Consider the following 23,854-nt stretch of genomic DNA (forward strand, 5'->3'; position numbering starts at 1 on the left):
ACTGACATGGAACCGTAATGACTCTCGTCAACAATTCGTCAAAAGTAAGAGATGATTGATGTAATCCAAGCAAAAATGAGTTGTAGGTGTCACTGCATCAATAGGCTTCAAGTTAAGTAAAGAACCATTGATAGTGATGTGATTCAAACTTCTCACAAAGACGAACTTGAGCAACGGTTAAGAAGAGTCGGTTGCATTGAGACTCCTGGAAAACCGGGTGTCTTATTTACGATTTTTCATAGTCTACGAAAAAAATTCTAATTCCAAATAAGTCCAAGTTATGTAGGCTGATATGGCAGAGTTTGGAATCGATTTCTTCAGAAAGATTCACAGCCTTTGCCAGCAAGCGTTATTTTGAAAGAAACACTATTAACCAACGTCGAGTGCCTGTGTAATGGTGTCAAGGTGAAAATAATTCTTTTCAGGCAAAATGCTCATCAAAAAAGATTTTATACTAGATTCCAATTTATATTTACTTTAAATGCGGTTAAATTTTAGCTGAAATTGAAAATAAGTGGATTCTATGGTTTAAAAGTGATTTTTCCATTGAATACGTAAATGCAATGCTCAACTACCAAAAGAAGATAGTTCCAATTGCTCTCTTTTGAATTTAATATTTTTCATTCTCTTTTTACTTAATCATAATAATTGTGTTCCAATGTATGGCAAGCATTTAAAAAAATTTACATTTCAGGTTTTGAGAAATTAAAAGACAAAGTTTCATTCTTAAAACTCGGATGATACATCATGCCTTACTTTGTAGGATAGTTTATTCATCCGTCTTATAAATAAACAATCAGTGCAATGTTCTTTAGATAAGCTAAACAGTCTCCTGACGACGAGCAGAGCATACTGTCCGAAACGTTGAGTACCATCGGTTCTTTTCAGAACCCCACATACTCAAAAAAGAGATATATCCATGGTGCTACCGCAAACCTCTCTAGTTTACTTGTATCTCCACCATGAAAAGCTTATTTAGCTCATTAAAATGAATGGCGTTGACTTAACTGCATGTTAATGACAAATAGGTACCGCTAGCTCTTCTGTGTTTAAGTTTATTATAATACTTCAGATCTTTGGTTAAAGTGACGTAAGTTGGCCAAATGGTCTTCTTATTAGTTCACGCACTTTTATATCAAAACCATCGTGTGTTGAAGAATTCGTGTTTATTGGAGTGTGACATAATCATTAATGTTGCAAAGTTACTTTTTCTTCCAATATTTCAACAACCGTTGACTGCCAAGGAGGTTAGCTCTTGAACAACACGAGCCAAAGAGGGGCGGGATTTTGGCCTGGTTCCACAGCAGCGTTCGCCAAGCTTCTTCATCTGCTTCTTCAGGGAGCTCACTTTAGCCACCTCCTGTAGCAGGTAGCCTAAGGAGAAAACGTCGCCTTCGACGGTGTAGCCTCCCTCCCCAGCGATCACCTCTCGGGGCACGTGCGGAAAGAGGCTGAAGGTTTCTCTCTGCTCGGCCAGGGAGAGAGACAAAGGCCCCTTGGCTTCGTTCTTCTTGCGGGCTTGGCCCAGGTCGATGATTTTGGCCCGCCACATGTTTCTGTTCGGATCATGCCACAAGAGGGCGTTGTTGGTCTTCAAGTCGCAGTGCAGGTAGCCCTTGGAGTGGAGATGGGCGAGCCCCCGCGCGATGTCGTTTGCAATCCATACCCAGTTGTGTTTAAACGGCATGTACTTCTTGGAGCGGATTGCATCCGCGACAGTCAAACCCATCAGGGAGTTGGCGTTCCCAACAAACTCCAGCGCGATGGCCGGGAGATCCGGGATTCGCTGGTTCCTGATGATGCCGTGGAGCTTGGGGAAGGCCCAGTGGTCCTCCACCGCCAGCATCGCCGACACCTCCCGCCACACGTCCACCTCCTGCACCAGATGCGCCTTGCAGAACTTCACGGCGACCAGCGGGTACTGCGTGCTGCGGAGCCGCATCAGGCTCACTTCCCCGAAGGTCCCTTGGCCCAGCTTGACGGGCCGTCCATTGACCGTGACCTCATCAAAGTCTGACGGCCTGTAGATGGTGCACTTCAGCTCTCTCGTGACTCCGTTGGCGGTCAGTGGGATGAGAGTCATCCTCCCTGGTTCGGCAGGCTTCTGAGGCTTCCTGGGTTGTTGCACGTGACCGCTGTTCTGAAGAGGTGGTTTCGGATTTATCGGTTTTGCGTTGCGTGCATTCTGGAGCGCAACTGACGGTGGAAGTGCCGGTAACGGCCGGCAGATGAAGTCTGAAGGATCTTTGAACTTGCACTTCCTACGAGGAGCCCGTGGCGAGTACGGAATCTGCTTTGGAGCTGGCTTGACCTTCACCACGATAGGATTTCCTCTCGGAGTATTCTCTGCCCTCGTTGATTTCTAGACCGAGAAAACAAACAGAAATGAATTTTCTTCACCTTAACTTCTTCAAAGTTAATCTCCATTTTTTGGCAGGTGATATGAGTGGGCAATGTTTCCCAGATGCCTGACTCTATTATTATTCCGAACTTGAATCGTTCAGAATAATTCCCAGCCTTTGTTAATCTGGAAAGACACTCTTTAGGTCTACTCTGGATAATCTTTCTCAGACCAATGGTATAAACATGCAACGAGCTCCAATAACACTAGAACAGAGCATTAAAAGATACAGAAAGAGGAAAACAATTCGACTATATACCTTTGCTTGGTTATTGAGATCTTCTCTGTGATGCTGTTTTGGTAAAGGCCTAATTCCTCTCGGATCGATTGTCCCGGGCTGCTCGGCAGTCGGAATGTTCATTGGTGGTTGTCGACGCTCTTCGGTGAAATTTTTCTTGGCCTGCCCGGAAAAACCAAAATACTTCGCTGTTTACTTCACCTTTTAACAGATTTGAGAAGCTCCTCGTTGTGAAAAGCAAGAGGATAATAGGGACGAAGTTCGTTCTGGGTAAAGTTTCAATTAAGGCTTCTTGTAAAAATGAAATGAATGGTGCATGAGGAGAGATGAAAACACAAGATTTCATTGGTGTGTTTTACCTTCTTGATTTGTTTCTGCGTGCGTGCAGGCGTTTCACTAGCATTGACCACTAGTGGCAGATGTCCTTTCAGTTGATTGTCGGTGTTTTCTGTGGCCATGGTGACCGGAAGAGCTGGCAATGGACGTATTTGGTTCTTCTTCTTCTTTCCAGAGGTTCCTTTTTTCTTCGAACCTTTTTTGCTGTATCAAACAAGATTGTTGACAAAACCGAGAAAACACCCCTGTCAGTATCCAACTAGAAGACTAAGTGGGCAGGGTGGATGTTAATTCAAGTGTACGACGTATGTATATGGAAGTAAACGGCCATGATGAAAATTGCTCGTTCGGTAGTCAACTTTGTTCCTCAACAAAGACAAAGTCTTTGTTTCCTTTGGGCAACTGTTGAGAATGGTTAGAAATGACTTCATTTGAGGAGGCAGACCCATCCTCCACGTAGGTCCTTAAAGGGCTATAAATCCCACCTCTTCTTAGGCTTCTTGACTGCTTCAGGGAGCGTAGTCGTTTGCTCCTGTCGCTGTGGGATCATCCCATCTTGCTCTGGGTCCTTGAATCTGTTTGAAATCTTCGAAGTTCCCGGAGCTCCATCCTCCTTGATGGAAACACAGACCTCCCGGTGCACTTTCCGGTGTCGGGTCTTGGCAGACGGAGGCGCGCGGTGTGTAATCTCGTCTGCTCCCAAATGATGCTTTGCATTCTGTGTGGAAAAAAATGTACAAACACAAAAAAGACAACAAATCCCAATGAGACACTCCTCAAAAGCAGGAAAAATACTCTCAATAAACCACAAGTCAGCGGTAGCTGTGGGACATTTTCCCAAACAGGCCTTCCTTTCATTTTTGTTCTTCCTCGCAAACCGCATCTTTCCCTATTCAAATCGCATTATCGTGCTAGGAATATTTTGGGGGTATGTAAAAAGAAAAAAAAATGTATAAATAAACCTTTCAAATCGGCAGCAACTTTCTCCAACTTGCATTATATCACTGTTCTGCAACACCACGGTAATTCTGTGATGTAATCATGTACCTTAACCAGTGGCTGACAAGAACGACGCATTGCCTCGGGGTAGGGCGACACTTGGTGTCCGGGAAGACGTTTGGTTGGTCCGGTTTCATCTCGTCTCGTTCGAGCCACATCTGTGTGTCGATGGTGCCGGTCCTCAGTGAGGTACGGGGCTTTGGGCTGGGGCTGGTACGGTTCATCGTACTCGCCGGAACAACAGAGGAGGAGACGGCGCAACGGCCGCGTGATGACACGATAGAACCTGTTACATTATTGGATGTACGAAAGATAATAAGCTTGCCATAAACAACACAAAATGAACGAAGGCTTGAAAAGGTGAACGAAGCATGGCATGGAAGTTCGCTGCTATAGATTGAATTTGAAAGAAGTAGAATCATGCTCTGCGTTCGACGTTCGATAAATTTTAAATTCAGTTCAGTTCTTATTTAGTTTCTGCACAGGACAAATGCAATGAAGGCCTACATATGATGTACAAAAATATACACGTACAATTGCTTGCACAAACATGGAGACAAATTCTGGAAGCCAAATCTTATGTAGATGTGACTTTGAATAATAATTAAAGAAGAACTGAATGAACAAAACAAAGACAACTGACATTGGATAACGCAATGACAATGGACAAGACATCAACCACATACATAATCTAATAAGACACGGTGCACACATTAATGACGACGCTCGTTGAGCTGAAAACTGTCAGTAAAGTTGGTCTTGATGTAGTTCTGTTTGTAAAACAAAACAAAACAAAAACAAAAAAAAAGGAAAAAAAAAAGAAGAAAGAAAACTTACATGCTCTGTCCTCTGCTGAAAGGGTGACTTAAAGACACTGATGGCCGGCGAAAATATCGATCCGTTCTTCGGTTCATAGTGATCTGCGTTAATGTCATAAGGTTTTTTAACGATGGATGTACTATGATTTGGAATTTAATTTCATCTGCTTTATTCAGTGAAAGGGTATCGTTTAAACATTACGAGATAAAAAAACGAGCCAAGAGTTTAGAGATAAAAGTGTGATTGAATTAAACGATGTCAAAAGATCATTGATCATGATCATTTCTTGTTTGACACTTGTCAACGCTCAAGAAAAGATGCCTCATTCCTTGTTAAGAAAATGGAAAACACATTATTGGGAAAAGGGAAATGCTGTGTACAATTTGCATGAAAACGACATTGAAAAATACCAGTCAAATGGTTGAAAGAAAAATCACTTACATTTCCACTGAAGTTGTAGATGAGCAAGTCGTCGATGAGCTCAAGATGAATGAATTTGCACTATTCTCGCACGATTATCGCAAAATGAACACAACTCTTGCCGCAGCAATCGTTATGGAGACTTTCTCACTTGAAAAGCGAATTGAAAGTCAACACTGTGCGCAAAACGTATGGTATATAACCATTTCCACACGTTTGTGTTGTAGAAACGGTTGGAAAATCGCTGGACTTGACGTCAGAATACAAGACGCAAACCCGCGTTTACAGACGCACGCGTTCATTTATCCGGTTCGTAAGTGACTTCGTCACAAAGGCGGACGCGCCACGATTTGCAGGCTTCCATTGGACGATCGCTGAGTTGCGTGTTAACCTCCGGTTCCGATTAACTTCCATAGTTCCATGTAAACGGCGATCAATGCATGTAACCCTGTGCGCATTGCATGTGCAGTGGGCGTGGTTTAAACTAAAGTGACGTCACACTTATGAACCAGATTGGGTGCATTTAACTTAACATTTCCGGGGCCATTGATTGGACAAGCCTGCTACTACATCTGTGACGTCATGTTGACAAATATCGACGCGTTTTATGCCCTGAACTGCCAACGTCTCTGTGACGTCAATAGCAGACACATAGGCTACATGGAACCAACACGGCGCGGCAAGATATCGTACCCATGCGAACGAGGTAGCCGTAGACACCAAACAAAAAGGCGCCTTTCCATAATTTTTGGGTGCATTGCGTATGCAATGCGCGCGTTTCACATTCACAGACACAAAAACAATCTTATTAACATAACACACGCGTGTGTTGCATTTGGCCGTCAAAATCGCCCCGGGAGCGATTTTGACGGACACGCAATGCTTGGCGCAAGTGTTGAGGCGCATCTAGAAAGGTGCCTTAAGACACCAAAGTTTCTGGTGCGTCAGCGAGAATGAGCAAACGTAGTCAGCAGGGACTAAAAAAAAAAGCGATGCATCATTGACCAATCTATGATTAAATCCTTTAATTAAAATCTCAGTCTCAATACAACTTGAAAAAGGGACACGTGCACAAAATTTTAAACCTAATCATGCAAAAACAAAATTGTGCGGTGGCAGATCAAGTTTAATTCAAACAATAGGTTCTAAAAGGGTTATATTGAAAAGAAAATACTTCGAAAGTACACAGAAATTGTTAAAGACTATAGACGTGCTCCTTCAGTATCTACAAAAGTTCAACAAGAGCAATCGTTTTTGCCTATGCCGTTCGCTGGCGCTTGCACTTTAAGCTATGAATATATGAATGTACTCAATTGCAGATAATTAGATTGATTTATTAGTTAAAAAATACACAGATTTAAAATGATCTAAAACACAAAATGTCTTCAGCCATTTCACTAAATATTCTCTGAGCGTGGCAACATGAAATTCAACACAAATACGACTAAATATTTGAGTCTCGATTGGACAGAAGGGCAAAGAGGACATTTGTTACAACCATGATTGCTAATTTGATCTGCCATCAAACTGAATCATAAATTCTTTTGAAGAACAAGCAGCTTTCATTTCACACATGTTGACAACTAGCTACAAAAGTACAAATTTTCCAGTCGTGCAAATACGAGTCCTTTTTATCAAAATCAAAAGGTTCACACAATAAACATGAGTGACAAGGCTAAAATAATATAAACGTAAAGAAAACGGCAAATACATGCATATGAAACAGAAATTTGCTGCAGCGTTTTAATTAAATTAGTAAACTAAACAGTTTTTTTCGACTTTTAAAACCTGCTGCTGCCAAAAGTCTACAAAAATGGTGATTAAAAGTGCTGCAGCATCTAGCAACTCACACACCGTACATTTCAATTATAAGCCTACATGTGCATGCAACATTCAACAACACATTCACTGTTTTTTACTTTTTTCTATTAATGTCTGCAAGTTTGTGATGATAGAAACAAGAGCATTTGATTCAAAACGAAATGACTTCTTCGCGAGAGTCTCCAGGTCACGCATATCAGGTCCTGTGGTTCCATTATCAATATTGAGGACAAGAGAATGGACAGGCTGTCACGTCATCCCCGCCATTTAGGAGGATGAACAGCGTACGCCAGCATCCTCGCTATGGGCGCAGTTGTGCACGCCGATCCCCGGGTGGCTGCAATCCCAGATGGTCGCCTCGCTGCCGCTGCACGTCACGTCATCCAGCCAGATGTTCCCACTGCCGCTTCCCCACGAGTGCCCGTAGCCCTGATAGGCCACGCCACCGGTGAAGCCCAGCTGACGGCAGACCACAGAGGCGTCGTCATCGTCCCACGAGTCATCGCACACCGTGCCCCAGGCCGAGTTGTAGAGAACCTCCACCCGTCCCTCCCTCGGGTTCTGACCCCCCACCAAGCGGATAGTCACCCCTGTTCGATGAATTGAAAAACAATCGTTTTCTGCTGATATTTCACAAGTATTTGTGAAGTACAAATGGAGAAAAGAACCTAGCATAAGCGGCATGCATGACCAAAATGGACTTCATGAGCTGCTATGGAGTAAATACTGGTGCAAGCTCACCCACCCCCCAAAAAACTTCAAATCCTGGGTGGCTGCTGGCAATCTTTAAAGCATTTTTCGATGTTTTGCAATGTCTTAGTAAATTTAATTGCAAGAGAGTGATCAATAAATCAAAACATCCAAAGCCCACGTGCCCTGGAGTAGTCAGCCAACATTCAAAAGTTTGGGACTTTTTTTGGTGGGGGGGAGACCTTTTCTTGGACTCAGTTTTCCTTTGCTGTGCCATATTATTTCTTCAGTAAGCCTTTAACCCCTGTTTTCCTACCACTAGAGCACACCACTCCGGCATCCTCCCAATGACCACAATTGTGGTTGCCGACTCCGTCATGGGGGCAGCTCACTAGCTCCGTCTCGTAGCCAGTGCAGTGCACGTCATCCAAGAGAATGTCCCCGGTGCCTTCACCGAAGTGGGCGTTGGTGGTCGCACTCACGGCACTCTGATAGCCTAGCTGTCGGCACACGACCCGGGCGTTGTCCAGATCCCAGTAGTCGTCGCACACCGTGCCCCACCGGCCGTTCACCAGGATCTCCACCCGGCCGCTGAGGGGAGAAGTGCCGCCAACAAGCCGGATTCCTGTTGGCGAAATTTCAAGTGGTTGAACAATTCCATGTTTGTGCAGTTCAAGATTTTTCTTTAATCACTGAAAACAAAATATAATGATCCATCTAGGCCTACAGGCTAGGTCTGAATAAATGGCTGCGCATGAAATAACACACGACTCTATGGAAACTGGCTGTGACCACTTTGATACACTTGTGCGTAATTTCAAGCCGCAGCCAAATAAATTGGACATGGCCACTTTCTATTTTGCCCTGGTGTCAGGATCTCTTGGTTGAAACTCCGCTGATACTTCTTTGATGTCAGTATTAGTGATTCCAAGCTCCCTTTCTACGTACAGTCAGCGCAAAGTGAAAATTGGCCAAAAATATTCAAGATTCCTGAGCACCGAAATATTTTTACAATAATCAATAAATACTGATATCCATGAGTATACATTGATGACCCATTCGAGAATGGTCACTTCTCTTAAATTACATACAGTGCATCAAGTGTTGGGGGGATTTTATCACAGATGGGTAATATAGGACGCAAAACGGCATTTCACCATTGCTGTTAATGTGGCCATAAACACAAAGTATATGATTAGGAAAAGATCCCTAATTTGGCTGTTGTGCTGTGCGGCACACAAAGATCTCGCTTGGTGTCTCCTTCATCAACGCCAATCACTCACCGTTCGAGCTGCAAGTCACGCCGGCGTCCTCATGGTGACCGCAGTTGTGGGTTCCCAGCCCGGAGTGTGGGCACTCGCCTAGGGAGTCCTCCGTCCCAAGGCACTGCACGTCGTCCAGGAGGATCCGGCCGGTGCCCATCCCGAAGTGGGCTGAGCCCCAGGCCGACTGGACGTTGGGGAAACCCAGCTGCCGACAGACGACCCGGGCATCATCCAGGTCCCAGTGGTCGTCGCAAACCGTGCCCCACTCCCCACTGTCGAACACTTCCACACGGCCCTCCCTCGAATTGCTGCCACCTTGGAGCCGAACTGTATACAACAAAGGCAAGGCCGAAATGTGATTCCTACAACTTTGACTCCAAATATTCAGTGTTGATGGTACACATTATGAACCTACTGGCAACGACGCAGGATACCCCTGCGTCTTCCGAGTGCCCGCAGTTGTTGACCCCAAAACCGTTGTGTGGACACAGCGTGATGTCCGTCTCGTCTCCTCGGCACTGCACATTGTCCAGGATGATGGGCCCACTGCCCTGACCGTAGCCAGCTTGGCTAGAGGCGGCCTGGGCCTCGTAGAACCCCAGCTGATGGCATACCACCTTTGACAGCACAAACAAAGTGAAAAATGAGCCAAAACTTTCTTTACGAGCCGTGTATTGAAGCCACAGCCTCTTCAAATAAAAATTGTGGGTTCCTGTGTGACCTATAACATTTTGGTTTATCCCTGAGTTTGTTTGGAAATCATCAACCTGTTGAGCCAAAGACTGGAGACCTTTCATTTGACCCAAATGTCAAAGGTCAGCAAGTTAGGTCGGACACGAAGCCACAACCAGAAATTCCTATCGACATTTGAGAAAGCATCATAGACTCCTTGCACATTTACGCAATAGCTTGTTTGAGGGCCACTGCACGAATAGTTTCTTCGATTTTGGTGACTTACTCAAATCCCTTTCTAAGAAAATCCTGGTAAATTTAAGCGGCAAAGTAATTAGATAAGCATTGCTGTACACACTATCCATATCATTTTCACGAATCTGAGGTACTTTTTCTAGGCTTACCTGAGCATCGTTGATGTCCCAGTCGTCGTCACAGATTGTCCCCCATTCACCGTCGTGCCAGATCTCCACCCTCCCCTGATTGAAGGTTGAACCGCCCACCAAACGGAGTTGCCCTGAAAAAAAAAGGAAGAAAGGACCAAGATTATTAAAGTCATTTGTCTCACAGGAATTATCTGCAAAAAAGCCTTGGTAGACATTCAGTAGATAGTTGAGCCCATGGTGCACCATGCGCTTGAACATCATAGGCTGGTTCCTGTCCCGTACGTAGTCTCCAGACATCTTACAGATGTCCTTCGAACGTAGGGACAGGGACCAGTCCAGTGAACATGAGTGCATGCCACACATGAGAGTTAATGAACCCTGAGCCGGAGCAAGAGAAGGCGCACGGAGGCTAAATGTGGTGGGAACTGCACTTCACTGGTTTACAAACGACTATGAAATGCATGCTGACAGTCACGTCGCTACCAACAAATTGAACACGCCCAATCAACATGGCCCTTTTTAATTGATGAGGGGGTGCTTCTGCTCAAGGCGAATTGTAGTTTTATGGTGTCCGAATGCAATCCTTCATTTGTTTTCGTTAATAGCTCATACGGCCCATGCTTGTGTGGTCAATTTATCCAAAAGCAGATCAATGGCTGCTATTCACGAAATGGTTTCAGTCTCAAAGTAGGCCTGTAAGCAGTAGATACCTCCAGATGAGCAGACGACACCTGCATCCTCGTTATGGATACAGTTGTGACTGTGGGCGTGGGGACAGGCAGCCAGCACGGATTCGTCTCCGCTGCACGCCAAGTCGTCTAGCCAGATGTCCCCCGTGCCGGCACCGAACTCAGCCCTACTGGCCGCCCGCTCGGCCCCGGTGAAGCCCAGCTGGCGGCAGGCCACTTCCGCGTCGACGATGTCCCAGTTATCGTCACACACCGTGCCCCACCGGCCATTGAGAAAGACCTCGACCCGGCCCTCATTGGGTCCAGAACCACTGACCAGTCGGATAGATTCTGTTGAGGAATCAGACATCAAAAAGAGCAGAAACCATGGTGACTACAGAGAAAGGATACAGGATAGCGTTCCACCCATATTCAAATCTCGTTTCAAAAGTGAAGCAAACTGTGGGACCAATTTCATGAAGCCGAGTTGCAGAGTTACCTGCTAATTTCACTGCTTGTGAATGATCTTGTGAATGATCCTCAGGCCTCAGTTTATTTAGCAGCTAAAATTTAGATAAGTAGGCTTTCCTTGTTCCCTTTGAAATTTTCCACGTCCATGAGAGGTTGACAGATCGGTGGACCACCTACCTGTGACGCCGCCACACACCACGCCAGCATCTTCCCCGTGGTTGCAGTTGTGTACGCCGATGCCCTGATGTGTACAATCTGTAAGGCGCTCCTCGCTCCCGGCGCAGCTCACATCGTCCAGGAGGATCTCTCCCGTGCCCTGGCCGAAACGGGCCGACGTGGTAGCCTCCTGGGCACTGCTGAACCCAAGCTCACGACAGACCACCTGGGCATCGGTCAGTCCCCACCCGTCATCGCACACCGTCCCCCAGTACCCATTAGCAAAGACCTCCACCCGGCCTTCACTTGGTGTCGAACCACCGACCAATCGAACTACAGGAAAACAACCGACAACGCCTTCATCGTTTTAACCTACGTCCTTCAAAAACTGTCATATCATTGGATCATTTTCTAAGAGAAAGTTATCGGTCAAATTGTTTCCCAGAATATGGGTGTTTCACAAAAGTGTGCCTCCAACAGTTGGCAATGCGTTGACCAATCACAGTGCGCGAAATCTATCGACCCCATGCGGGTTTGGAAAGGGTCGACAAATTTTGCGCTCTGTGATTTGTCAACGGGTTGCAAATTCTTGGGGTGCACTATAGTGAAACGCCCATATCAGACCAAGGTTACTTCTTGATTTTTTTTCTTCACATATTGAAATATTTGTAAAAAAATAATACAATAAAAAATCGTCATGATGACGAAAATGCTAACAGGTGGTCCAAAAGATCCGTTTACTTTACTTTATTCAGAAAAAAAAGCATTTTAAAGTGATTGGACAATTCCATTGTGTCAATCTAGTGAACTATTTTATCAGCCGATGTGCAAAATCTACCTTAAGACTTATAAGACTTCCTTCAACCTCTCAGCAAGAAGGATTTTTGTTTGAACCTGAAAGCCTATTTTCAATGTTCATGCAATTTTGCAGGTCATTCAAGTTTATTTCCCCACACGCAGCTAACTACAAAATACCTGAAGACTTTCTGTACTCACTCGCCATACTGCAGCGTACCCCAGCGTCCTCATGATGCCCACAGTTATGGTTTCCCAGCCCACTATGTTGACACTTCAGCACGCTCTCCTCGTCGCCCAGACAGGCCACATCATCCAGTAAGATGTCCAGCCCGGTCCCCTGGCCGAAGGCGGCATACGGCACGGCCTCGATGGCATCCTGAAAGCCCAGTTCCCGGCAGATCACGGTGGCGTCGTTCAGATCCCAGCCGTCATCACACACTGTTCCCCAGCGGCCGTTGGAGAACACCTCCACGCGTCCTTCATTAGAGTCCGTACCTCCCACCAGACGAACTACGTGGCAAAATATGGCATGTACCAAACAATTCATTCTCGTGTTTGTTTGATGTAACGCCTGGTGAAACGCACTATTAAATACAAGACTTACATTATGGAGGAAAGAAGCTTCCTTTTTCAGTGATTGGATATGTTGTTGCTTTGATTTAGAAAAGAGAATAAAAGAAATCCTCACGAAGCAAGTAAAGTAATTCCTCATACCTAAAATGAGAAAACCCATCTGATAAACTGCTTTGGCTTATATTTTCTTGTTTGTTTCACATAATTCTATCGAATCAACTGATCCGACTACCCAGGGCTGAAAAAAATAAACTAGACCTTTTCATACAAAATGCATGATTTGGCACGTGGAAGTAACTCATCTCGAGTTCATAACGTGCTGAATTGAGCATTTTTCCCCTAGTCACAATTAACGGGGTAAACATTAAATTTTTGATACTTTTTGAAATGGTTGCGTATTTATTGCTATTTTGAAATACTCCACGTAAACTAAATGTTTTCAATTTCTGTTACCCTTTAATAAGCTAGTTTCTTATTACATGTAACAGCAGTACAGTCAGAACGAGAGGCTTGAAATCTTCGTATGTTTTCGAGATTGTTGGTGAGAAATGTCTTACTCAAGGGAGAGCACACCACCCCTGCATCTTCATCGTGATCGCAGTTAATGTGGCCGGCTCCGGCACGCTGGCAGTTGACCAGGTAACTCTCGTGGCCAACACAGGCCACGTTGTCCAGCAGAATGGGTCCCGTGCCGCTGCCGAACGAGCCGCCAGCCGTGGGCGTCAGGGCGTCTGGAAAGCCCAGTTGCTTGCACGCCACGATGGCGTCCTGCAGACCCCACGAGTCGTCGCACACTGTACCCCACCGGCCGCCGAGGTAGATTTCTAGCCGGCCTTCGTTCCGGGTAGACCCACCGACGAGACGGAGTGGACCTGCATGTTTAAAGTGTTCAAGCACGTGCAATCACACTCAATGAAATCCCGCCCAAACCCCAAGGGGGATCACAGTTTATAAAAATCAAGTCAACAAACCGATTCAGAGAAACGAAATCTATGGCTCTTTAAACTTCATTATTATTTTGTGCCTCTGAAAAATAATTCAACTTGATCATTGAAAAGTCTTAAGTTATTCATTTTATTCCAAAAGAAATAGAGACTGATATACGGACTTCTTCCCTCAGTCTTATATTTAAAAGTTTCACAGATTATCGGAGATATTTTTGTCACTTTTCTTCCTGCAGTGGCGACTGGTCTCAATTCTGCTATGAGCCCTGACCTGGACCAAGAGAGGGCGCACTTTTCCTAGAATGGAGGCTCCTATGGTCGTTTGCTTGTCACCCAGTGCTCGAACAGGGCGCTGGGAAGGGCTAATGGCCCTGCACAGATTTCAGTGAAGGAAATATGTCACACAAGGTCACAGCTAATGACACGCAGAGCATTGTGGGTAAATTTCTGCCAGGCATGTGTTCTCACTCAATGCGTTACACAAGCGGCGGTTATCAATTCAATATTTTTTCTTTTTCTTCCTCATTGTTGAAAATTTTCTCATTACACTTTATTCGTTCATCCAAAATCGATCAAGATAACCAACGATTTGAAATATATCACCAAAAGATACACGATCAGTGATACTTAGTGAGAAGATAAATTACTACACTGTGATTGTACCAACGCCATGTTTAAACATTGCTGGCCATTGGCGGACCCCCCCAAAAAAGGAAGTGACAACCTTGCAGTCACAGGTCGTGCACAATGTAGCCAATCACAGTGCAAAGCTATCAGCCCTTCCCGGCACCCTGTTTGGGCGTTGGGCGACGAGCGAACTTTGGTCGGAACAGCACATCGCTGGTTGACAAGCAACAATGAAATGCACGTGTTATGGCCGCGTCGCTACCAGCAAAATGAACACTCCTGACCAGCGTGGCTCTTTTCAACCAATGAGGGGGTGCTTCTGCTCCAGGCGGATAGAAAAATGATGGTGACAGTGCTGTACTAGAAACTGCGCTATACAGGATAGCACACATACAGGTACATGTAGATGTTATACAGTACATTAGCACCCCCTTATCGATTTAAAAGAGCCATGCATATGGTGCTTGGGAGTGACGGTTCATTTTGCTGGTAGCAACGTGGCCATAACGCGGCTGTTGTTAGTGAACCAGAGAAGTGCGGTTCCGACTGAAGGAGCCTCTGGTGCTAGACAAATTACGCCCTCTGCTGGTCCGGCTCTGGGCTCATACACATCATAATATTCTTGCCGGTGTCGCTGTTACTAGGAGAATGTAATTATAATGACGAGTCCGCCTACCTGACAAGCTACAAACCACCCCAGCATCATCCCCGTGGTCACAATTGTGCTCCCCGATGCCAGCGTGGGTGCAAGAGATCAGTGTGGCCTCGCTGCCCGTGCACTGCACGTCATCTAGGTACACCGGATCCTCCCCCCGGCCGAAGCGGGCACCCGTGGGTGCCGACTCGGCCCCGGTAAAGCCCAACTGGCGGCACACCACCGTGGCGTCGTTAAGGTCCCAGAGGTTGTCACAGACGGTGCCCCACACGCCATGGATTGAGATCTCCACACGCCCCTCGCGGTTGTTGTCTCCTCCCCTCAGACGAATCGAAGCTGGAGACATGATTGGATTCACAAATGTATTATCATTTGCAAATTAAAGTGCCTTACAATTCAGTTTTTGAACCATCAACGAATATACTTCAGTTTACACAAACAAAATGACAGCAAAAAATTCAGTTAAGGACAGCTTTGCCTTGGATTAAAAACACCAGTGTTGTTATCCACTATTTGAAAGGGAGCAGTGTCTAGTTTTGAATTGAATTGAAGTGTGACCGAAGATTTGAAGATTTTAACAAAGGTTGGGGGGCATCGTTACTTGTCTGCGTTGATTGAGATCGCATGGAACCGAAGCATTCCGACTATATTATCGCATACCATCTTCCTGGCATATGACGCCAGCGTCCTCGGAATGTCCGCAGTTGTGGGTCCCAATCGGAGGATGGCTGCAGTCTATCAGAGTGTCCTCGTTCCCAGTGCAGCCCACGTCGTCCAGTAAGATGTCCCCGGTGCCGGGACCGAAGCGGGCGTTCATCGTTGCCTCCAGGGCATCTCCCAGACCCAGCTGACGGCAGACTACGGCAGCGTCGCTCAGGGACCAACCGTCATCGCACACTGTTCCCCACCTGCCGCCGCTATAGATTTCCACCCTACCTTCGTGGCTGGATGCCCCGCCCACAAGACGCACTGTTGGCATTTACATTGGAAAAGTATGTTTGTCCCCCATGGTAATCACGGAGTTCAATGGTACTCAGGCTGAAAAGGGCTAACAACCTACAACACAGCATAGTGTCTATAAGGACCCAGATCTCATCAAATCGCAATTTTCCCACCCAAAAAGAAGACAAAGAAATTCCCAAACACAAACTGGCCATCCAAAACAACAAATATTATACAATTACCTCCATAGGACTGATACAGTAAGTACACAGTGCTTCATTTGAATGGGCAGAAACTGTGAATTAAGGCTTAACTTGCGAATTTGTCTACATTTCAGCTTAGTTTCAATGAAAGAGCACTTCTACGGAGTATATGTTTTCTCTGATTTCGTCTATTCAAAGAAATATCCATGGAAGCATCCAAATTGAACGCAGAGTCATTTGTCTTCAGAGCTTAACTATAAAAAGCTAAAAGGGCTTTTATTCCATTCATGCCAAGATGTAAATTGCATCAATGAGGAGAAAACAGAGAAAACGAGGGGAATTACCCTCACCTATGTTCGTAGTGGATAAACCCTTGTGCATGCCAAACAATGAATGTGGCCATTCTCAATGAAACAATCTACATTCTGTATCTTGGCATGAACAGAAAAAAAAATTTTGAGCTTGTTATAGTTGAGCTCAGAAGACAAAAAGTTCAATTTGCTTCCATTTTTTTTGAACAGATCAAATCAGAGAATACATGTTTTCCTTACAGGTGCGTGGCTGTGCGATATTACGGCATACTGAGTATAAGGCAAAGATCGTATAGCGCCAAAGATCGTATCCTTCGCGGCGCTATACGATCTTTGGTATAAGGTTACTAATGCATGTACGTCATATCGTACCGTTCACGTTGCAGACGACACCCGCGTCTTCCCCATGGTGACAGTCGTGATTCCCCACCCCCAAGTGAGGACACTCGAACAGGTCGCTCTCCAACCCGACACATTCCAGGTTATCTAGCAGAATGTCCCCGGATCCCGGGCCGAAGCGCGCACTGCCCAAGGAGGCCAATGCTCCGTAGAAGCCCAGCTGACGGCAGACGACTTCGGCGTCGTCGATGTCCCACTCGTCGTCGCAGACCGTACCCCAGGCACCCAGATGATACAGCTCCACTCGGCCTGCGTTCGGCACGTCCCCGCCAGCAAGACGAACTAGCAAAAAAAAGGGAGCACGTAGAAAATCGAAACTAGACAATTGCCTTGCATGCCTTGTGCGTCATTATCTTATTCGTAGAAGGGATGAAAACCGAGACATTATGATATCACCACTTAGACAGTTTTTCACTGATGAGGTCCTGTGACGTCAATGTTTTGGGCACCCTTTCATTAAGTCAACTCTTCATTCTTACCTGCGGGTTGGCACACCACACCGGCGTCCTCCGAATGTTGGCAATTGTGGTTGAACCGATCTGTGAAGGTGCAGTCCAGCAGGGACTCCTCGGAACCGTCGCAGTCGACGTCGTCCAGGAAAATGTCGCCACTGCCCTGGCCGTACCAGGCCCTTGACCGGGCCGCCACGGTCCCGGGGAACCCCAGCATGCGGCAGGTCACCTGGGCTTCCTCAAGTCCCCAGCCATCATCGCACACCGTGCCCCACTCCCCACCGTTGAAACGGATCTCCAAGCGGCCCTCAAAGTCCGTTTCTCCTCCTTGAAGGCGCACTTCAACCGTCGTATCTGAAAAGTCCACGTTTTTGTCAGAAATCGATTACAAGAGAGAATGTTGGCGTGAAAAATGCGCCAGATTCGGACTCGCCGATTCGCTGCATGGTGAAAAGAAAAAAAATCCTAACTAATCTATACAAAGACGAGGTGCACATAATTAAAAATTTGTCGTTTCCTGACCATACAAAACAAACAACAGAAATGACGACAGACACAGAAATTTTCAGCAAAATAACATTTCTAATCGAGATTCAGCAGCTTAACCAAATTCTATACCAAGCCCAATCCAGCCCAACCCAACTTAACCCATACCAACCCAACTTAACCCAATCCAACCCAACTTAACCCAAACCAACCCTACTTAACCCAACCCAACCCAATCCAACCCAACTCAACCCATCCACTCAATGACCATCCTTTTACCTACCGGCCTGAGTCGAACATTCTACGCCTACATCTTCATAGTGACCGCAGTTATGATCTCCCACACCCGTGTGCGGACAGTCCTCCAATTTCGCCTCCTGACCATTACACATCAAGTCATCCAGGAGGATGGGGCCCGTACCAGACCCATAGCTCACCAAGGCTGAGCTCGCACCGGGAAAACCCAGGGACCGACACACGACCTCCGCCTCCTTCATGTCCCACATGTCGTCACACACAGTGCCCCAAACGCCTTGAAGTTTGACCTCAACGCGGCCGCTGTGGGCATTGGGGCCGTTGACCAGCCTCACGTGGTCTTTGCCATCACCTTCAAAGAAATCACAGAGACAAATGGTTTCCTTAGATGAAAAATTAGTGAGAACGCTTGTTTTGGCAACTGTCGGTCCGTCGCCTACAGGAGCAAATAGATTGAGTTTCATTTGCTTTGTAACTTTGTAACTTGGTCTAACCTCATCTCTGCAATGTACACACATTTCCATAAAAAGAAGTCCTAGTTGATTAAAAATTAATCACGGCTGCTGTTTCAGCCGTTTCGCTGTCGCCTGTCACTATGCTACACAAACAAGACAAAGTATCTCGCTCATCAGATGAATAAATTTCTTATTACCTATTAGAAACTGTACGACCAATACTTCGACATTGAGCAGTATGTTTACCTCCGGAACTTGGGGCTGTGCACTGAACGCTGGCGTCCTCAGAATGCAGGCAATTGTGCTGCTGTATTCCGCCGTGCGAGCATTGGAATATGGAACTCTCTGACCCGGTGCAGGCCACATCGTCGAGTTGAATTGGCCCCTGGCCCTGGCCGTACGCGGCGCGAATGGGCGCCGACAGGGCCGCCCCGTAGCCCAGCTGACGACAGACAACGTTGGCGTCGCTTAGGCCCCAGTTGTCGTCGCACACGGTCCCCCACTGACCGTTGGCGAAGACCTCGACTCGGCCCTCGTAGATCGATGCCCCGTCACTCAGACGAACTGCAACAGAGAGGCGACAAACACAGAAAACAATACTAACAGCAACAAGATCAAAACAATTTTCCAGAGCAGAAAAAAAGAGAATATCACTTAATACCAGTCAGGATCTGTACAGACTAGACCCAAGGCAAGTGAAATTCGACATTAGAAAGCAAAACAGAGCAAGAAAAGTTGGTGCAAACAGTACCGTTTGACGATCCACTAGTTCCAGCGCTTCCCCCGATGTCGTCTCGTCGATGTCTCGCCTGGCTGATTTCCCTTGCCGTCGCGCTCCTGGCTCCAACAGCTAGCCAGGCGATCGCCACGAGCAGTACCGTCGACGACGTTGAACGGTCAGATAGGCGCTTCGCCACGGTTTTCATCACTTGTCGAGTCCGAGGCTGATAACGTAAGGAACCTCTGACGCTTGCTTTCTTGGACGGTAGAAGGGGCCGACTTCTTTCCTTAAGAAGCGAAGCAAGTGACGCTGGAATTCCTACGGTTTCACGACCGGTAAGACAACAATTTTGTGAGGACGACAGAAGTTCGCGAACTGAAGAGAAATTGTAGCTCCAGCGGAGAATTGGCGTCGGCAAAAGTGACGCAGGAAAAAGACCTCCACTCAGCTTCAACACTAAAGAAAAAATCAGGGACGAAATCGAAAGAAATTCTGCACAACGAAGGTGTCAAGTGCAACCTGTCAACTGTCGCCACAGCCCCACTTAAATTCGATCTTCGAGTATTTATTCTTGTTCTCCCTAGCCCTCGGTACAAGATCGTGTAAAACGTTGCTATGGAGACTGTGCCTGGTATGGCTCCCGTCTGCTCGAGTTCTCTTAGTTTTCTTTAGGGAGATCGGGTCGTGACCTTGACGAGTGGAAAACCCCACGTTATCACCTTTCCCGCTGAGGGTTCCGTTATTTAGAATTCCTTCGCCTGAATAATACAACTTCAGATCCGGGTTTATGTTCTGAATAGTTAGAAGGGGATTTGAGCATATTTAACCAGCTGCTCAAACAACTACAGACAAGCACTTAAGTATATACTCCCATGACGTCCCTTTGTAATTCTATGTTCGAATGTAGGTATGTGAAGCAGCGTTGATAAGCCGAAAGGACTGAGACCTGAAGAATGTACATTACTTAAATTTTGAACTGTTGAACCAACATGAGCATAGTTTATTCGCAAGTTTGTAAGGGCCACATCAAAGCGTATATAAGGGCCACGTTCACCAGGCACGGCGAGGTCACGGTAATGTCTCATCCGACACAGTGAGTTCATATCCGACAAGTTACATCTGCTCTTGCCAGAGTTTCTTGACATCCCTTGCACACTGAAGCTTGCTATCGTCATTAAAATGTGTCGTTAAAGTCGAGACGCAGGAGCATGGCTTTAGATTTGAACAAAACGAAATGTTGGTTGCAATCTTGGCTTCCAGCAGAAGAAATTGTTTTGGAACGTGTATGCACCCTTGTTCTGACCACAGGCCGCTTTGTCTTTTCCCCTTACATTTTCCAAGCGCTAAACGCAACAATACGGATCTGGGTGTTATTTTTTAATTTTTAAATCGTCAAAATGTATCACTGTTAAACATTTTCCCGTAAATTATTGACAAAGAATCCTCATGTCGACTGGCATCACAAACTGGCTGCCAGTAGGGCAGATGAGGAAATCAGTGGACTCTTTTGAACCTGGACTACGGAAGTCAGTGCCAATTTGAACTATGCAAAAATATTGTTATTGCGAAATAACGCAATAACTTTGCGAAATAACGCAATAGCTCTACGGACATTTGGGGCACGTTCGCGCGGTTTCTCCAACTAGCAAGAGTATCGGATGCATGCGCATTATACCCCGCTGACCCGCGGGTCGCGTCGTACTCCAGCCCGGTTCGAACGTTCAGGAGTATTGTGTTAACACGAGTAGCTCACTCCGACGAACGCACCCCCCTCACTCAAACGCACCCCCTGCGTCTGCTCCAGTTATATGGAAAGAGCAGCATCAACAATCGATGACTTGTTCTTTCTGCTGGACAATCTGTAATACTATAGGCCAAACGTCAGTTTTAGGGTCCTTAAACTGATGCCTGCCAAAAACCACAACATGTGATCCTAACTCAAACCAAGAGAGAAGTAGAAGCTCGCGTCGGGGTTTGCGTAATGTTATGCTTAGCTTTCCTCGATTACTGTTCACGGGAAATCACCTGCAAGGGTGCGCCTTCGCCAAGCTGGAGCCTGAGTGCGACCCACTGGTCCGCGAGAGTATACTTTCGTTATTGATATTAACGGGGGGAGTACGGCGCCTGCATCCGGGTATAATGCACACGCATCCTACCCTTGTTTACCGGAGTGATTTCGCAAAATTAGGCTATTACGTTACTTCGCAATAAAAATATTTTTGCATATTTCAAATTGGCATAAACGGGCTCCGATCCGTACTGGACAGTGGTTAGTTGTGTAGATGTAATTTTTAAAAAAGCGACTATTTACTGGAACAGCTTAATTTTTTACAAAGGAAAAATGGCTTCAAAGAATTTTATGAGTGGAATCTTTCAACTATGCGTAAATTCCCAATACCGAGGGGCGAATTTGCCGTAATGTGGTTTATAGCATTACATGTCGTCGCTGTAGTTGACTGTACATCGGAGAGACCAAGTGTCGCCTTGGTGACCGCTTCGCGGAAGACTTGCGCAGTGTGCGCCAACAAATACCTGTGAACTGAATCTGCTCGCCCTGAAGAAAGTACTCAGTTACCGAAAGCTCGGCAAACAAGTAGTTCAGAGCACTGATGTGCTGTTAGATTCTTGTCGATATTCTGATCACGGAGTTACGCAGCCCTTCCATATTTCTTCAATTCAGGGCGGATAATCCATAGATCCTAAGGATCCCCATATCGGTGGGAAACTTCGCTGGGCTTGACGACAGAATACAAGGCGCAAACGTGCGTTTACAGACACGCGCGTTTTGTTAGTGGGTGCATGTACATATGTGACGTCATGTTGACAAATATCGGCGCTTTATTTCAACTGCAAACGTGTTTGTGACGTTAAGGAATCGCAGTTAGCAGGGGTGGATTTTCGCTCAGGTAGCAAGTTTTGTACCTCATGACAAAACTACATCGGTAACCCACAAAGCAATGCACCTTTGACCAATCTACGATCAAATCCTTTAATCCCAATCTCAATTCAACTTGAAAAAAAGGACAGGACGTGTACAAGTTTTCAAACCTAATGATGCCTGAAAATGTTTGCAAGGTGGGAGATCAGGTTTCATTCAGATTTCAATTAGATTTAGATATAATTCCAAAAATACAAAAAATTAAAATGATCTAAAACACAAAATGTCTTCAGCCATTTCACTAAATATTCTCTGAGCGTGGCAACATGAAATTCAACACAAATACGACTATATATTTGAGTCTCGATTGTTTCGAAGGAAAGGACAGAAGGGCAAAGAGGACCTTTGTTATAATCCTGATTGCTAATTTGATCGGCCATCAAACTGAATCATAAATTCTTTTGAAGAACAAGCAGCTTTCATTTCACACATGTTCACAACTAGCTACAAAAGTACAAATTTTCCAGTCGTGCAAATACGAGTCACTTATCAAAATCAAAAGATTCACACAATAAAAATGAGTGACAAGGCTAAAATAATATAAACGTAAAGAAAACGGCAAGTACATGCATATGAAACAGAAATTTGCTGCAGCGTTTTCATTAAATTAGTAAACTAAACAGTTTTTTGCAGATTTTAGAACCTGCTGCTGTGGGGGAAATCTACAAAATGGTGATTAAATTGAATTTTCTCTAAAGTTCAGAAGTACCAAGTGATTTTCAAAGAATTGGTCGAATTTCAGCAAAACCTATGGTATAATATTTCAAGGATACTCACTCAAATTGTCGAACAAGACACAAAAGGCCTGTGATTGTAATCATTTTTCGTTGTAGCGTAGGAATAAGTGTATCACAGGTTTCAGGCCCAGTCTCTATAAATGACGCACATTATGGGGTTCCAATTTCACGTGATCCTAAAATGTGCTGCAGCATCTAGCAACTCACACACCGCGCATTTCAATTAAAGGCCTATATATGCATGCAATATCCAATTATTCATTCACATTTTTAATTTTTTCTATTAATGCCTGCAAGCTTGTGAAGCTTTAAACAAGAGCGTTTAATTCAAAACGAAATGACTTCTTCGTGAGAGTCTCACAGGTCATGCATATCAGGTCCTGTGGTTCCATTATCAATATGGAGGACAAGAGAATGGACAGGCTGTCACGTCATCCCCGCCATTTAGGAGGATGAACAGCTTACGCCAGCGTCCTCGCTATGGGCGCAGTTGTGCACGCCGACCCCCGAGTGGCTGCAATCCCAGATGGTCGCCTCGCTGCCGCTGCAATCCACGTCATCCAGCCAGATGTTCCCGCTGCCGCTTCCCCACGAGTGCCCGTAGCCCTGATAGGCCACGCCACCGGTGAAGCCCAGCTGACGGCAGACCACGCAGGCGTCGTCATCGTCCCACCAGTCGTCGCACACCGTGCCCCAGGCCAAGTTGTAGAGAACCTCCACCCGTCCCTCCCTCGGGTTCTGGCCCCCCACCAAGCGGATAGTCACCCCTGTTCGACAAATATATATCAGAAAAACAATCATCTTCTGCTCCATATTTCACAAGTTTGAATGGAGAAAAGAACCTTGAATAAGTGGCACTCGTGACCAAAGCGGACTTCATGAGCTGCTACGGGGTAAATCCTGGTGCAAGCCCACCCCCACACTTCAAATCCTGGGTGGCTGCTAGCAATCTTTAAAGCAATTTGCGATGTCTTGCAATGTCTAAGTAAATTTAAGTGCAAGAGAGTGATCAATAA

General features: G+C 45.8%; 2 protein-coding genes across 2 annotated transcripts in view; both read right to left on the reverse strand.

Annotated features, from left to right (window-relative positions):
* Window positions 1-585: 585 nt before the first annotated feature.
* On the reverse strand, window positions 586-5,424 carry LOC110977792 (uncharacterized). The gene is made up of 7 exons (XM_087144515.1): window positions 5,235-5,424; window positions 4,812-4,894; window positions 4,023-4,260; window positions 3,461-3,693; window positions 2,999-3,179; window positions 2,661-2,801; window positions 586-2,362 (listed from the first exon to the last, which is right to left on the reverse strand). The coding sequence occupies exons 2-7, from the start codon at window positions 4,886-4,888 to the stop codon at window positions 1,223-1,225; spliced, it is 2,010 nt and encodes a 669-aa protein (XP_087000641.1). The 5' UTR covers window positions 4,889-4,894; window positions 5,235-5,424; the 3' UTR covers window positions 586-1,222.
* A 799-nt stretch (window positions 5,425-6,223) lies between these two features.
* Window positions 6,224-23,854, reverse strand: part of LOC110977712 (scavenger receptor cysteine-rich domain-containing protein DMBT1-like) — a 31,219-nt gene continuing 13,588 nt past the window's right edge. Inside the window, exons 15-31 of the mRNA XM_022232059.2 lie at window positions 23,286-23,605; window positions 19,194-19,671; window positions 18,689-19,006; window positions 18,016-18,339; window positions 17,274-17,600; window positions 16,768-17,076; window positions 15,600-15,908; window positions 14,961-15,275; window positions 13,271-13,585; window positions 12,339-12,650; window positions 11,364-11,675; window positions 10,758-11,066; window positions 10,066-10,178; window positions 9,405-9,606; window positions 9,008-9,316; window positions 8,041-8,349; window positions 6,224-7,624 (exon numbers count right to left, since the gene is read on the reverse strand). Coding sequence (XP_022087751.2) covers window positions 7,302-7,624; window positions 8,041-8,349; window positions 9,008-9,316; window positions 9,405-9,606; window positions 10,066-10,178; window positions 10,758-11,066; window positions 11,364-11,675; window positions 12,339-12,650; window positions 13,271-13,585; window positions 14,961-15,275; window positions 15,600-15,908; window positions 16,768-17,076; window positions 17,274-17,600; window positions 18,016-18,339; window positions 18,689-19,006; window positions 19,194-19,671; window positions 23,286-23,605 — 5,204 coding nt within the window. The 3' untranslated portion in view covers window positions 6,224-7,301. The remainder of the gene's footprint in view (window positions 7,625-8,040; window positions 8,350-9,007; window positions 9,317-9,404; window positions 9,607-10,065; window positions 10,179-10,757; window positions 11,067-11,363; window positions 11,676-12,338; window positions 12,651-13,270; window positions 13,586-14,960; window positions 15,276-15,599; window positions 15,909-16,767; window positions 17,077-17,273; window positions 17,601-18,015; window positions 18,340-18,688; window positions 19,007-19,193; window positions 19,672-23,285; window positions 23,606-23,854) is intronic.

The sequence above is a fragment of the Acanthaster planci genome, linkage group LG12 (assembly GCF_054643075.1).
Source record: "Acanthaster planci isolate LZ-2023a linkage group LG12, COTS_SCS, whole genome shotgun sequence".
NCBI classification, from domain to species: domain Eukaryota; kingdom Metazoa; phylum Echinodermata; class Asteroidea; order Valvatida; family Acanthasteridae; genus Acanthaster; species Acanthaster planci.

Bases quoted from the DNA above. Each gene is read 5' to 3' on its own strand.
- LOC110977792 (XM_087144515.1), bottom strand. From the start codon at position 4,888: ATGAACCGAAGAACGGATCGATATTTTCGCCGGCCATCAGTGTCTTTA. The intron at 4,261-4,811 runs GTAAGTTTTCTT...ATAATGTAACAG, and splicing joins TTCAGCAGAGGACAGAGCAT to GTTCTATCGTGTCATCACGC. The intron at 2,802-2,998 runs GTAAAACACACC...TTTTCCGGGCAG, and splicing joins CGCAGAAACAAATCAAGAAG to GCCAAGAAAAATTTCACCGA.